Source organism: Notolepis coatsorum (assembly GCF_963971535.1).
Source record: "Notolepis coatsorum genome assembly, chromosome: 10".
NCBI classification, from domain to species: Eukaryota; Metazoa; Chordata; class Actinopteri; order Aulopiformes; family Paralepididae; genus Notolepis; species Notolepis coatsorum.
In genome coordinates, this window is record NC_140174.1 from 12642132 (window position 1) to 12657761 (window position 15630).

A 15630-nucleotide genomic window follows, 5' to 3' on the forward strand; every position below is an offset into this window, starting at 1 on the left:
TCGCAGGAATGGGAGTGGCTGGCTCTGCGCTGACATGGCTGACATCATACCTCAATGACCGCTCCTACCAAGTGTCATGGAGAGGGACCCTGTCGGCCACCCGCCCCCTGCAGACGGGTGTCCCCCAGGGCTCGGTCCTAGGACCCCTTCTCTTCTCCCTCTACACTAAATCACTGGGTAACATTATCACGTCTCATGGCTTCTCGTATCATTGTTATGCCGATGATACTCAACTCTTCCTCTCCTTCCCTCCCTCAGATATCCACGTCTCTGAGCGGATCTCGGCCTGTCTGTCCGACATCTCCGCCTGGATGACGACCAACCACCTCAAACTGAACCTAAGCAAAACAGAATTGCTCCACCTGCCGGCCAAATCCTCCCCCCTGACCGACCTTTCCATCACATTCGAGAATGCAGCTGTGACCGTGTCCCCGACCGCCAAGAACCTTGGCATTGTCCTCGACAACCAGTTGAACTTCTCTGCTCACATCGCAGCGACAACCAGAACCTGCAGATTCCTCCTGAGCAACGTCAGAAGGATCCGCCCCTTCCTGACAAAAGAAGCCACCCAACTCCTCGGCCAATCAACAGTCATCTCCCGCCTCGACTACTGCAACGCACTGCTCGCTGGCCTCCCGGGCACTGCCACCAAGCCTCTTCAACTCATTCAGAACGCAGCGGCCCGCCTGATCACAAACCTACCGAAGTCGGCCCATGTCACCCCACTTCTTAGGGACCTGCACTGGCTCCCCATTGCTGCACGTATCCGCTTCAAGGCCCTCGACCTAGCATACCGTGCGGCAAAGGGAACCGCTCCCGCCTACCTCCGGTCAATGGTCTCCAACTACACACCCTCAAGACCCCTACGCTCTGCATCTTCTGGCCGCCTCAGACCTACTCCTATCCAAGCTCCGGGAGGGTCATCAAAGAGATGCCGCCTATTCTCAGTCCTTGCCCCACAATGGTGGAATGAACTACCCACCCCAGTTAGGACAGCCGAAACCAGTCCAATCTTCCGCCGTCGACTTAAGACGCACTTCTTCAACCATTATCTGAAATAATAATATAAAAAAATAAAAAAAACTCGAACCCTAACTAACCTTACTGTCATGCACTTGTCCTAATAAACTAACCTACACTGTAGCACTCAACACTTTGATGAACATTGTTACTCAGCTGATAGAGTTGTACCCTTCCTGATGACTTGTCGTACAGAACTTGTAAGTCGCTTTGGATAAAAGCGTCAGCTAAATGACTAAATGTAAATGTAATGTAAAAATGTACATATACCGGTTAAGATCATAGACAAGATAATGTAGGTGCATTTTCATATCATAATTACCAATACGCCTGTATACATCAGTAAACAGAATATTGCCAGTATTACCATGGAAACTGAACACACAGATAACATAGCCCAACCGTTAACCGGGATAACGGTCGTTATATATGATCTTATTCTGGCTACTGTGAACAGGATGTTGTGTTTACATGTGCCAACTCACTGATGGAACACTTGAGTATCCTGAGTGATAATGAGGATATTAATGTGCGTCGTGTAAAGACAACCCAACGTCTCCGCCTGCAGAGAGGGACCTCATGCAGCCTCCTGCCACTGAGACTACAGACCCGGTGGTGGACATAGCGAGGCCCGAGACGAGTAAAGGTGACGAGGACGGTGAGGACGGCGAAGACGGTGAAGACGCTGACGAGGAGAAGGACTGGGCCCAGACCCCCGTGCCACAAGCCCCGAAGAAGAAACAGCAACTCAACACATGTGAGTCTGGTCCATCGTTTACATTCAGACATATTAGCACGATAGGTAGTTGTATAAGTATAGTAGCATAGATATATTAGCATGATAGGTAGTAGTATAAGTATAGTAGCATAGTAGTATAGATATATTAGCATGATAGGTAGTTGTATAAGTATAGTAGCATAGATATATTAGCATGATAGGTAGTTGTATAAGTATAGTAACATAGATATATTAGCATGATAGGTAGTAGTATAAGTATAGTAGCATAGATATATTAGCATGATAGGTAGTAGTATAAGTATAGTAGCATAGTAGTATAGATATATTAGCATGATAGGTAGTTGTATACGTATAGTAGCATAGTAGTAAGGTACATAATAGTAAAATACAGTAAGAAGGTTAGTTGTTGTTGTTGTTTTTATTTCATATTTCCATTTCAGATATGGTTTGAAGAGGTGTGTTTTTAGTCGATGGCGGATTTTAGGTGTCCTGAAAGGTTGAAAGATACAATCCATTATATATATATTTACTGACTACGTAATATTTCCAGAGATCTCTCCTTTGTGTGAAACATTTTAATTAGAATTTAAAAGATAATGAATGTTCAAATAGACCCTGATCCAGTTTTAATAATACTGGGGATATCAGAGGATTTAAGGAAACTGAAACCGTTTTAATAATACTGTTTTTATGTTTTGTTGATATTATGTTTATACCTGAGGAGAAGCATGGCCATACCAAGATTTGTTCTTCCTGAAAAAGACTTAGACTTTATGACGTTGAGGGGTAACAGGTTTCTGTATAACTATTTAAAAAAAAACACTCATGTTATTGTAAGTACCGATTGTTTAAATATGTGTAATTGACAGACCATCTATTTCTATTGTTTATTTATTGTTTTGAGTAAGGGGGCAGCAGGCAAGATAAGATTTTCTTCTCCCTGCTCCTTTTCGCTCATGGTATTGTGCAAATTGAGAGGTGCTTTGATTATGAAACACTTTTATCTTTCTTTTATGGAACAGTGTATTACCATGAAAAATTACGTTTCATTATAATAAAAAACAGTTGAAAGATTTACTGACTACCATCTCAAAACTGTAATCAGTACTGTATCCCACTGGGAGGCTCAAACTCTGCAACAAAGTTTGAAGATGTGCCAAAATGATGGGTGTTTCTATAATACCACAATTTTATCGATTCTCTATTCATGTCACTGTTATCACTTAAGTTTTTTTTTAACATATCTGCAATCTGATAACCGTTTTGACGGCAGCTGTAATGGATCACAAGATATGCATTCCTTGCGATCAGATAAATATTTTGCATGCGATGCATTACTCCCCCAACCATCGGATCTACGGCGCCTGTCCAGTGTTTGTTCAGTAAGACTCTATGCACCCGTCTGTCACGTGGAGTGACTTCTGTCCAGTGTTTGTTCAGTAAGACTCTATGCACCCGTCTGTCACGTGGAGTGACTTCTGTCCAGTGTTTGTTCAGTAAGACTCTATGCACCCGTCTGTCACGTGGAGTGACTTCTGTCCAGTGTTTGTTCAGTAAGACTCTATGCACCCGTCTGTCACGTGGAGTGACTTCTGTCCAGTGTTTGTTCAGTAAGACTCTATGCACCCGCCTGTCACGTGGAGTGACTTCTGTCCAGTGTTTGTTCAGTAAGACTCTATGCACCCGCTTGTCACGTGGAGTGACTTCTGTCCAGTGTTTGTTCAGTAAGACTCTATGCACCCGTCTGTCACGTGGAGTGACTTCTGTCCAGTGTTTGTTCAGTAAGACTCTATGCACCCGCTTGTCACGTGGAGTGACCTCTGTCCAGTGTTTGTTCAGTAAGACTCTATGCACCCGCTTGTCACGTGGAGTGACCTCTGTCCAGTGTTTGTTCAGTAAGACTCTATGCACCCGCTTGTCACGTGGAGTGACCTCTGTCCAGTGTTTGTTCAGTAAGACTCTATGCACCCGCTTGTCACGTGGAGTGACCTCTGTGCGTGTTTCGTCTCCACAGCGCGGTGCCAAATAAGCGACAATGAGAGCAAGGATGACGAAGTCCTCGTCAGAGAAAAGACACCGAAAAAGAGCAAGAAAGGAGAGAGCGCCAAGAAAAGTCTGGCGTCGCTGAACTCCAACTACAGGGAGAGGTCGTCCTCAGAGTCTTCTGTTGAGAAAGTGAGAAAAAAAATAAAAAAATAAAAGTATATTACTAACTCGTCAGCATATTCTAGAACATAGATACACTTAATTTACAGGTTAAACCAGCAGCCATAACAACTTACAACGACATAACATTACAGAATGAAACAAGACAAACACAATGCAAACCCATAACAACTTACAACCGCGTAATAACACGTAACATTACAGAATAAAGCAAAACAAACACATGCACAGACAAAACAAGCTCCCAAAGAAGTAAATCATCTAAATATATGAAAGTAATATAGTCTTGGAACATTTCTGAGCATCTCTTGTGATTGTGGTTTTAGTCGGTGTCTCCGGTGTCGGTGGAGGACCTGGAGGAGTTCGCCTTGCGTCCGGCCCCCCGGGACGCCACCATCCAGTGTCGGATCACCAGGGACCGGCGAGGCGTGGAGAAGGGAATGTACCCCACGTACTACCTGCACATGGAGAGGGAGGACGGCAAGAAGGTCAGGCACCCAACCTGATTCTCCTGTATCTTTTTAGAGGCCTATCTTGGGAGTAATTTCAGTTCAACCAAAACTATTTTAGAGGTCTATCTGGGAGTCATAGAACTCATCATCACAACTCATCATCACAACTCAGCATCACAACTCAGCATCACAACTCAGCATCATACAACTCAGCATCACAACTCAGCATCACAACTCAGCATCACAACTCAGCATCATACAACTCAGCATCACAACTCAGCATCACAACTCAGCATCACAACTCAGCATCACAACTCATCATCATACAACTCAGCATCATCACAACTCATCATCACAACTCATCATCATACAACTCATCATCACAACTCATCATCATACAACTCAGCATCACAACTCAGCATCACAACTCAGCATCACAACTCATCATCATACAACTCAGCATCATCACAACTCATCATCACAACTCATCATCATACAACTCATCATCACAACTCATCATCATACAACTCAGCATCACAACTCAGCATCACAACTCAGCATCACAACTCAGCATCACAACTCATCATCATACAACTCAGCATCATACAACTCAGCATCACAACTCATCATCATACAACTCATCATCATACAACTCAGCATCACAACTCAGCATCATACAACTCATCATCATACAACTCATCATCATACAACTCAGCATCATACAACTCATCATCATACAACTCATCATCATACAACTCAGCATCATACAACTCAGCATCATACAACTCATCATCATACAACTCAGCATCATACAACTCATCATCATACAACTCAGCATCATACAACTCAGCATCATACAACTCAGCATCATACAACTCATCATCATACAACTCAGCATCATACAACTCAGCATCATACAACTCAGCATCATACAACTCATCATCATACAACTCAGCATCATACAACTGATCATCATACAACTCATCATCATCACAACTCATCATCACACAACTCGGCATCATACAACTCATCATCATACAACTCATCATCATCACAACTCTTCATCACACAACTCATCGTCACACAACTCAGCATCATACAACTCATCATCATACAACTCATCATCATCACAACTCTTCATCACACAACTCATCATCATACAACTCAGCATCATACAACTCATCATCATACAACTCATCATCATCACAACTCTTCATCACACAACTCATCATCATACAACTCATCATCATACAACTCATCATCATCACAACTCTTCATCACACAACTCATCATCATACAACTCATCATCATACAACTCATCATCATACAACTCAGCATCACAACTCATCACAACTCATCATCATACAACTCATCATCACACAACTCAGCATCATACAACTCATGAGCGTATCTTTCCACTGCTCTCTCATTCACGCTCCATGTCTCCTCGTAGGTGTTTCTGATGGCCGGCAGGAAGAGGAAGAAGTGTAAAACATCCAACTATCTCATCTCCATCGACCCCACAGACCTGTCCAGGGACACCAGCAGCTACATAGGAAAACTCAGGTAAACCTCTGCTCACTCAAGTTTCAAGTTCAAGTTTCAGGTTTCTTTAATAGTTGTCATACAGAAGTACAGAATACTTTTGTACAAAATGCTTCTTACTGTTGCGCTCCAGAGACTGTGCATGACAAGATAAGTATGAAATAAAAACATAGTAAAAATTAGAAGTAAAAAAAGAGGTCACAGTGTTCAGTTTTCACTCTCTCATCTCACTCTCACTGCTCACTCTCTCATCTCACTCTCACCGCTCACTCTCCTCTCACCGCTCACTCTCCTCTCACTCTCACCACTCACTCTCCTCTCACTCTCCTCTCCTCCTCCGCTCACTCTCCTCTCCTCCTCTGCTCACTCACCACTCACTCTCACCACTCACTCTCCTCTCACTCTCACCACTCACTCTCTTCTCACTCTCCTCTCACTCTCACCACTCACTCTTCTCTCACACTCACCACTCACTCTCACCGCTCACTCTCCTCTAACTCTCACCGTTCACTCTCCGCTCACTCTCACCGCTCACTCTCCTCTCACTCTCACCGCTCACTCTCCTCTCACTCTCACCGCTCACTCTCCACTCACTCTCACCATTCACTCTCATCTCACTGTCCTCTCACTCTCACTCTCACCACTCACTCTCCTCTCACTCTCACCGCTGACTCTCCGCTCACTCTCCTCTCCTCATCTCACTCTCCTCTCACTCTTTCTGCTCACTCTCCTCCTCTCACTCTTACCGCTCACTCTCATCTCACTCTCACCACTCACTCTCCGCTCACTCTCCTCTCACTCTCACCGCTCACTCTCCTCTCACTCTCACCACTCACTGTCCTCTCACTCTCACCCCTCACTCTCCTCTCACTCTCACTGCTCACTCTCCTCTCACTCTCACTGCTCATTCTCCTCTCACTCTCACTGCTCACTCTCCTCTCACTCTCACCACTCACTCTCCTCTCACCACTCACTCTCCTCTCACTCTCACCGCTCACTCTCCTCTCACTCTCACCGCTCACTCTCCTCTCACTCTCACCGCTCACTCTCCTCTCACTCTCACCGCTCACTCTCTATACCAGTACTGTATACCTGTATGTCATGTATGTCAGAAATGTCATGATATATATATGCATGTTGCGTATGTCATTAATGTCATTATGAATTGAAAATGGGGGACCCTGATGTAAACAAGACGGAGGTCTTTCTCTGGTCTGCATCCCCTTAACAATTGTGTGTATGGAGCCGTACTGTATTGTACCCATTCTGCAATCTGTTAATAAAGTTTTCAATCAATCAATCAATCAAACTCTCCTCTCCTGCGTTTGATTCTGTCATCTGTCGTTCCCTCATCGCTCATTTGACACGTGGCCACATTTCTGGATCAGGTCCAACGTCCTGGGCACAAAGTTCACCGTGTTCAACGGAGGAGAGAACCCGGACAAGAAGCCCTTCGTCAAGGAGTGCGAGTCGGTCCGACAGGAGCTGGCCGCCATCTGCTACGTGAGTCACACCTCTGTACTCTGACTTGCCTCGCGTCCAAGATTCAAGATTCAAGAGTTTTATTTGTCACATACATACCAGGGCATACAGTGAAATGCGGGTGGCCATGCCCGCTTCGATTGTGCAATAATACAATAATAAAATAGACGTAAAAAAAACAGGTAATAAAATATACATAAAAAGGGCCTGATAAAATAGACATGCTAAATTCCTGAGATTGTTAGCTACGGGTTTAAGGCACTGGGTCCTATGTACACTACTATACAATATACAGTTTTTACTCTATATCCCTATGCTATACTTACTATATCTAAACTATACTATACAAGAACCACATCGGTTCTTTCCTTAAAGTGACCTTTATTTTTCTCGTTCCTTTAAAGTGTCCTTTCCATTTTGTTTTAAAGTGACCGTTTGTGTGTGAGCGATTGCAGCATGTGTGTTGTGTGCGTGTGTGTGTGTGTGTGTGTGTGTGTGTGTGTGTGTGTGTGTGTGTGTGTGTGTGCTCATATGTACTTGTGTGTGGAGAGTTCAGTGTTCAGTGTTCTGATGGCCTGGGGGAAGAAGCTGAGCCGTAGTCTCTCTGTCCACAATGTATGGGGCGACAGTGGCTCAGGAGGTAGAGCTGGTCGTCTGGTAATTGGGAGGTTCCCGGTTCCATTCCCACTCCTCCTGGGCAGCGTGTCGAAGTGTCCTTTGATTGATTGATTGATTGAAAACTTTATTAACAGATTGCAGAATGGGTACAGTACAGTACAGCTCAATACATACAATTGTTAAGGGGATGCAGACCAGAGAAAGACTTTCGTCTTGTTTACATCAGGGTCCCCCATTTTCAATTCATCGTAACATATATGACATACAGATAGACAGTACTGCTACATCTATACATTTATGACATACCAGATTTGCAAATACAGTACTGTTTGTGATACGAAAAGAGTCCAGAAAAGAAGTATATACATTTATATTTATATATACATACTTGAGCAAGACACTTAACCCCTACTGTACATGCTCCTGTTGAGCGGGTTGGCACCTTGCATGGTCGCCTCCTGTGTGAATGTGTGAGTGAATGGGTGAAATGCGAGGAGCAAATGTAAAGCACTTTATAAATGCACCATTTACCATTTTACCATGTATGAAACCTGTTAACACGAGGAACGCTTGTTGTCTCCCAGGAGGCCAACGTTCTGGGCTTCAAAGGCCCCAGGAAGATGACGGTGATCGTCCCCGGGATGCTGGAGAGCGATGAGAGAGTTTCCATTCAGCCCAAAAGTGTGAGTTTATGAAGAACGTTCTATAATAATGATCCAGCCCCATCTCGCTTAAAATACGTAAATAAACCAACCAATCAACCACAGGGAAAAGGTACATATTGTACGTTATGTTATAGCCATACGTAATATATATTTGTTAACCTTCTATAGTGTGGTAGTGAAGGGTTAACCTTCTGCAGTGTGGTAGTGAAAGGGTTAACCTTCTGTAGTGTGGTAGTGAAAGGGTTAACCTTCTGTAGTGTGGTAGTGAAAGGTTAACCTTCTGTAGTGTGGTAGTGAAAGGGTTAACCTTCTGTAGTGTGGTAGTGAAAGGTTAACCTTCTGTAGTGTGGTAGTGAAAGGTTAACCTTCTGTAGTGTGGTAGTGTAAGGTTAACCTTCTGTAGTGTGGCAGTGAAAGGTTAACCTTCTGTAGTGTGGTAGTGTAAGGTTAACCTTCTGTAGTGTGGTAGTGAAAGGTTAACCTTCTGTAGTGTGGTAGTGTAAGGTTAACCTTCTGTAGTGTGGTAGTGTAAGGTTAACCTTCTGTAGTGTGGTAGTGAAAGGTTAACCGTCTATAGTGGTAGTGAAAGGGTTAACCTTCTGTAGTGTGGTAGTGAAAGGGTTAACCTTCTGTAGTGTGGTAGTGAAAGGTTAACCGTCTATAGTGGTAGTGAAAGGGTTAACCTTCTGTAGTGTGGTAGTGAAAGGGTTACGCAACAGGGAGATCCATAGACCACTGCACTTCCGCGTTACATTGAGCTCATGGGAGAGAGAGCCGGGGGAGAAAATGAATGAATGTGGATGAGAGCCTTGACATTAAGTGGTTGTAGCTACGGCTCTTGGGGTGCAGGAATGAATGAATGAAAACTTTATTTAACAGATTGCAGAATGGGTACAATACAGTACGGCTCAATACATACAATTGTTAAGGGGATGCAGACCTGAGAAAGACGTTTGTCTTGTTTCCATCAGGGTCCCCCATTTTCAATTCATATAGACATATATGACATACATGACATACAGATAGTCAGTACTGCTACATCTATACATTTATGACATACCAGATTTGCAAATACAGTACTGTTTGTGATACAGAAGGAGTCAAGAAAAGGGAGTATATACATTTGACGTAGAAACTGTACATTGGAGGAGGTTGGGTGGGGGGGGTTGGGTACATTGGGAGACATGATCCAATAGACTTTTATACGCCCGAGTCTCCTGAACGCGGAGAGACCAATCCCAAGTCGATCGGCACTTTCTCGGCCAAGCTATAGTCACTTTTCCGCACCTACTCCCGAACTCTGCATGCACAGGTTTATAAACCTAGATCTCTGGACAATCCAGAGCGACTCCGTGGGCAATCTGCGCATTTGGGGAGTAAGCGCTGAAAAAGTGACTATAGCCTGGCCGAGAAGGTTCCGATCGACTTGGGATTGGTCTCTCCGTGTTCAGGAGACTCAGGCGTATAAAAGTCTATTGGAACATGTCTCCAGCACCCCCACAGCCGTAGCTACAACCACTTAATATCAAGGCTCTCATCCACATTCATTCATTTTCTCCCCCTGCTCTCTTTCCCATGATTTCAGAATACCGGAAGTGTTGTGGTGGTCCATAGGCAGATTGTAGCAGTCAGATGTGTCAGTAGGAGGTACAGGGTGGTTCTGAAACTGCGTGGTCTTGGCTCACTGTCGCCCCCTGTAGGACATCGAGACTCTGCTGCTCCGCCACGAGAACGGCAACACGGACAACCTGGTGACCTTGGTGAACAAGTCTCCCAGCTGGAACGAGCAGACACAGTCCTACGTCCTCAACTTCCACGGGCGCGTCACGCAGGCCTCCGTGAAGAACTTCCAGATCATCCACCCCGATAACGGTGAGAGACGGCCCGGGAGCCAATTAGGGGTTAAGTGTCTTGCTCAAGGACACATCGACACGCTGCCCGGGAGGAGCGGGAATCGAACCGGGAACCTCCTGAGCCACTGTCGCTCATGTTTTGGCTTGGAGCTCGGGGGGGGAACCTCTTCAAAACACAGGAGGGTGCTCTCTGATATCCCTTGGGCATTTTTAATTTATGATATTGCATGCTGAATATAAATTAAATGCATCAAATTTACATAATCTAATGTTTTTTTAGTGCAGTCAGGCGATAATATTTTTTTATCTAATTACAGGATTTGTAATTAATTAATCTAATTAATTGCATTTTTATCGCATAACCATTTTAGGCCTGATATTTTATATTCTATAATCATATTTCAAATGGCATGTGGACACAGTACTACATCTACAAAACCTTCCGTTTAATCATCTTCCATTATTAATTTGCTTAGATTTTTCAGGTCTGGTCAATTTTAGCATGGTGTTATTCACAGCCAAAGATTTTTTTTTATTGATATTCTCATTTGGTTCATTACTATTTACTCAAGCCTAGTTAGTAACAGACAGTATTTCTGACACTGGGAATACATTCCCTGAGATCCATAATGTCCCTAGAATCAGATACCAAGAACATGCAAATGAATCATATTAAAAAAAAAAATCTGTAAATGTGTATTCTACGTTCTTATGGAATGAATGAGGATTTTTTTTTTTTTTTTTCATTTTTTTAAATACATTTTCATAACGTGATAATTAGCTGTGTAATTAATTAATCTAATTAACGCGATAAACTGACAGCCCTAGTTTTTTTTTTCACACAAGGGGTGATTAATATTAACCCTTTCAAGCCAGGCTTTCTGCTCAGTGTCAAATGGTAGGATACTCCCAAACTGGGAATAATGTGACAAATTATGTCTTTGTTTGAAAATAAATAATAATAACAACAATAATACATTTTATTTGTAGTGCACTTTACATGTCACAATGAAATCACAGAGTGATACAGGTTAAAAACAAAAGCAAGGCAAAGAAGAACTTTTTTTATAAATGTTTACAAATTTTAAACAACATATAAAATAGGCTAGGGGCAATTCCCAATATGCACAAAACAAAGACAAAGAGGGGGGTTTTTAGGCCTCGTTTGAAGAAGTCCACAGACTGTGGACCTCTCAGGTGGTCAGCTCCACCTGCCTGGGAGCAGCCTGGTCCTGGGGTGCTGGAGGAGGTGTGCCAGAGCGAGACAGTTTATTCACATTTTAAATTGTACAAACGTTATACAAAATGAATAGAATATTAAACATAAACACCCACAAAACATCCACTGCCCCAGCTCAATCGCCCTCCCCACCCAAGATACCCCACCCCCCTCAATCCCAGGACACCAACCTCCTCCACGTCCCTAAGACATGGACAAATAAAACAGCATTGAGCACAAAAAAAAGCACAGATCAGGGTCTGTGTCTGAGTTTATCTGGGTGATAAATGGTCTCCAAGTTGTCTCAAATCTGGCTAGGGATCCTTTCAATGAGAACCTTATTTATAGCCTGTAGGACCTCCTTCATCCATCTGCTGTGTGTAGGTGGGGAGAGAACAACCTTTTCTAAGTGAAAGGTTTCTGTCCACATCTCCAACTCCTCTCCTCATTCACCATCTTCCCTCTTCTATGTCTCTCCTCTCTGTCTCTCCTTTCTGTCTCTCGTCTCTCCCCTCTGTCTCTTCTCTCTGTCTCTCTTCTATGTCTCTCTTCTATGTCTCTCCTCTCCGTCTCTCCTCTCTCTGTCTCTCCTCTCTCCGTCTCTCCTCTCTCCGTCTCTCCTCTCTCCGTCTCTCCTCTCTCTGTCTCTCCTCTCTCTGTCCCTCCTCTCTCTGTCCCTCCTCTCTCTGACTCTCCTCTCTCTGACTCTCCTCTCTCTCCTCTCCGTCTCTATGTCTCTCCTCTCTGTCTCTCCTCTCCGTCTCTCCCCTCTCTCTATGTCTCTCCTCTCTCTCTCCCCTCTCTCTCTCTCCTCTCCGTCTCTCCTCTATGTCTCTCTCCTCTCTGTCTCTCCTCTCCCCTCTCTCCTCTCTGTCTCTCCTCTCTCTCTCTCTCTCCCCTCTGTCCCTTCGTCTCTTCTCCCAGAGGACTACATAGTGATGCAGTTTGGCCGCGTGGCGGAGGACGTGTTCTCCATGGACTACAGTTTTCCTATGTGCGCCCTGCAGGCCTTCGCCACCACCCTCTCCTCGTTCGACGGCAAGCTGCTCTGCGAGTGACGAAGGAGCGGGGTGTCTCCCGGGCGGAAGCCGTTACGGACGGCTCTGGTCGCTGAATCTCAAGCTGCAACGACAACTCGCGTTACCACGACAACTCATATTACCACGACACTCGTCACAGGCAGTATGCAGGGTTGGGAAAGAATGCCACCAAAGCTGCCATTTCTTTCCTTATTCTTTTTTATAATGTTTTATTTGTCTTCATTTCTTTGGCCATTTATCTTTAATATTCGATGTACAGGCCCCAATTTGAAGCAATATGATTCTACAGCCAAGGGCTTATTGTTGATTTTTGATCAATTAGAAATATATTGAACAACCCTTTTACTTGACAATGAGACGTGGAAATAACGGTGTGTACCTCTGCACTACAGCTCGAAGAGAAAGGAGACAAGATGAACTACGAGGCCCAGATATTTCAATGACAAATCGGTGCAATCTGAGAGATGCCTGAATTGTGTGACTAAAAGTCGAGATTTTGGTCACAAAACACAATCAAATATTGCAATAACACAGTTGCAGTTGCACCGTCATGATTCTCACGTGTTGTAATAGTGTCGGACTGACTTCATTTAACGACATAACTGTAACCGTCCGTGATGGAATATGATCTATTTAGACTAGGCTATTTATGTCGTTATCAACAGTGAATGAACACTGAAAGCAAAGTGTTTCATCTTCATTTCGGCAGAGACGTTGACATTAATTCTGAACAGTGTTTAAAACACTTTTTCATGTCTTGTAACTGGTACATTATTAACACCTTATTCAACATGAACAGAAAATAAATGCAGTCTTTTGACCTCAAAAGATAATGTATGGTTTTATTGATAACCTCGTAGTCTCATTACATTTTTAAGCTTGCTTTTAAATGTATTCAAAGTGGAACATGTTTCTGTTAAGATTTTGTATGTCATTCCACATCACTGCACCTTGATAAACAAAACAGAGCTCCTACAGAAAGGAATGCGTAAGTCATTATTTCTTCTTGTGAGATGCGCATGATAATGAGAATTAAACTCAAAATAACGTTGAAAGAAGTTAGGTAAAGATGAAGGAAGACCAATTGCTTTATACATAAGAACCCCCTGTTTGGTACTTGTTGACCTCATAAATTGTGAGAAGTTGCAGTTGTTTAAATAATGGTTTGGTTAGGGCTAAATAAGAAAAGTTGGTTTGATAACCCTAAACCAGGTTCATATCACACACCTGTCATGTCCACTCAAGTCTTGCCTCTCTCTTTTTGGTTATCTTTCAGCTTCACAGCCACAACTTCCTCATCCAGAGCGTCTCACTCTTATCGACCACACAGGGAAGTGTAGCTCACCCTGGGCTGGTTTAGACTACTACATGCTGCCCTACTGTCGGTCTGGGGAGGGTGTAGACTACTACATGCTGCTCCGCTGTCGGTCTGGGGAGGGTGTAGACTACTACATGCTGCCCTACTGTCAGTCTGGGGAGGGTGTAGACTACCACATGCTGCCCTACTGTCGGTCTGGGGAGGGTGTAGACTACTACATGCTGCCCTACTGTCAGTCTGGGGAGGGTGTAGACTACCACATGCTGCCCTACTGTCAGTCTGGGGAGGGTGTAGACTACCACATGCTGCTCCGCTGTCGGTCTGGGGAGGGTGTAGACTACCACATGCTGCCCTACTGTCGGTCTGGGGAGGGTGTAGACTACCACATGCTGCCCTACTGTCGGTCTGGGGAGGGTGTAGACTACCACATGCTGCCCTACTGTCGGTCTGGGGAGGGTGTAGACTACCACATGCTGCCCTACTGTCGGTCTGGGGAGGGTGTAGACTACCACATGCTGCCCTACTGTCGGTCTGGGGAGAGTGTAGACTACCACATGCTGCCCTACTGTCGGTCTGGGGAGGGTGTAGACTACTACATGCTGCCCTACTGTCGGTCTGGGGAGGGTGTAGACTACTACATGCTGCCCTACTGTTGGTCTGGGGAGGGTGTAGACTACCACATGCTGCCCTACCGTCAGTCTGGGGAGGGTGTAGACTACCACATGCTGCTCCGCTGTCGGTCTGGGGAGGGTGTAGACTACCACATGCTGCCCTACTGTCGGTCTGGGGAGGGTGTAGACTACCACATGCTGCTCCGCTGTCGGTCTGGGGAGGGTGTAGACTACCACATGCTGCCCTACTGTCGGTCTGGGGAGGGTGTAGACTACTACATGCTGCCCTACTGTCAGTCTGGGGAGGGTGTAGACTACCACATGCTGCCCTACTGTCAGTCTGGGGAGGGTGTAGACTACCACATGCTGCTCCGCTGTCGGTCTGGGGAGGGTGTAGACTACCACATGCTGCCCTACTGTCGGTCTGGGGAGGTTGTAGACTACCACATGCTGCCCTACTGTCGGTCTGGGGAGGGTGTAGACTACCACATGCTGCCCTACTGTTGGTCTGGGGAGGGTGTTGACTACCACATGCTGCCCTACTGTCGGTCTCGGGTACTGTTGGTCTGGGGAGGGTGTAGACTACCACATGCTGCCCTACTGTCGGTCTGGGGAGGGTGTAGACTACCACATGCTGCCCTACTGTCGGTCTGGGGAGGGTGTAGACTACCACATGCTGCCCTACTGTTGGTCTGGGGAGGGTGTAGACTACCACATGCTGCCCTACTGTTGGTCTGGGGAGGGTGTTGACTACCACATGCTGCCCTACTGTCGGTCTCGGGTACTGTTGGTCTGGGGAGGGTGTTGACTAGCACATGCTGCCCTACTGTCTGTCTGGGGAGGGTGTAGACTACCACATGCTGCCCTACTGTCGGTCTGGGGAGGGTGTATACTACATGCTG

The 15630-nt window shown here is 45.1% G+C and overlaps 1 protein-coding gene across 2 annotated transcripts in view; it reads left to right on the forward strand.

Moving 5' to 3' along the window:
- LOC311235776 (uncharacterized protein) overlaps window positions 1–13468 on the forward strand; it is a 29715-nt gene extending 16247 nt beyond the window's left edge. The window contains exons 6-13 of one of the 2 annotated variants that reach the window (XM_084323263.1): window positions 1565–1777; window positions 3774–3934; window positions 4252–4413; window positions 5831–5943; window positions 7311–7425; window positions 8607–8705; window positions 10388–10559; window positions 12684–13468. In XM_084323263.1, coding sequence (XP_084179389.1) covers window positions 1565–1777; window positions 3774–3934; window positions 4252–4413; window positions 5831–5943; window positions 7311–7425; window positions 8607–8705; window positions 10388–10559; window positions 12684–12817 — 1169 coding nt within the window. In that variant the 3' untranslated portion in view covers window positions 12818–13468. The remainder of the gene's footprint in view (window positions 1–1564; window positions 1778–3773; window positions 3935–4251; window positions 4414–5830; window positions 5944–7310; window positions 7426–8606; window positions 8706–10387; window positions 10560–12683) is intronic. The other variant, XM_084323264.1, reaches the window with a different exon arrangement.
- Window positions 13469–15630: the final 2162 nt, after the last annotated feature.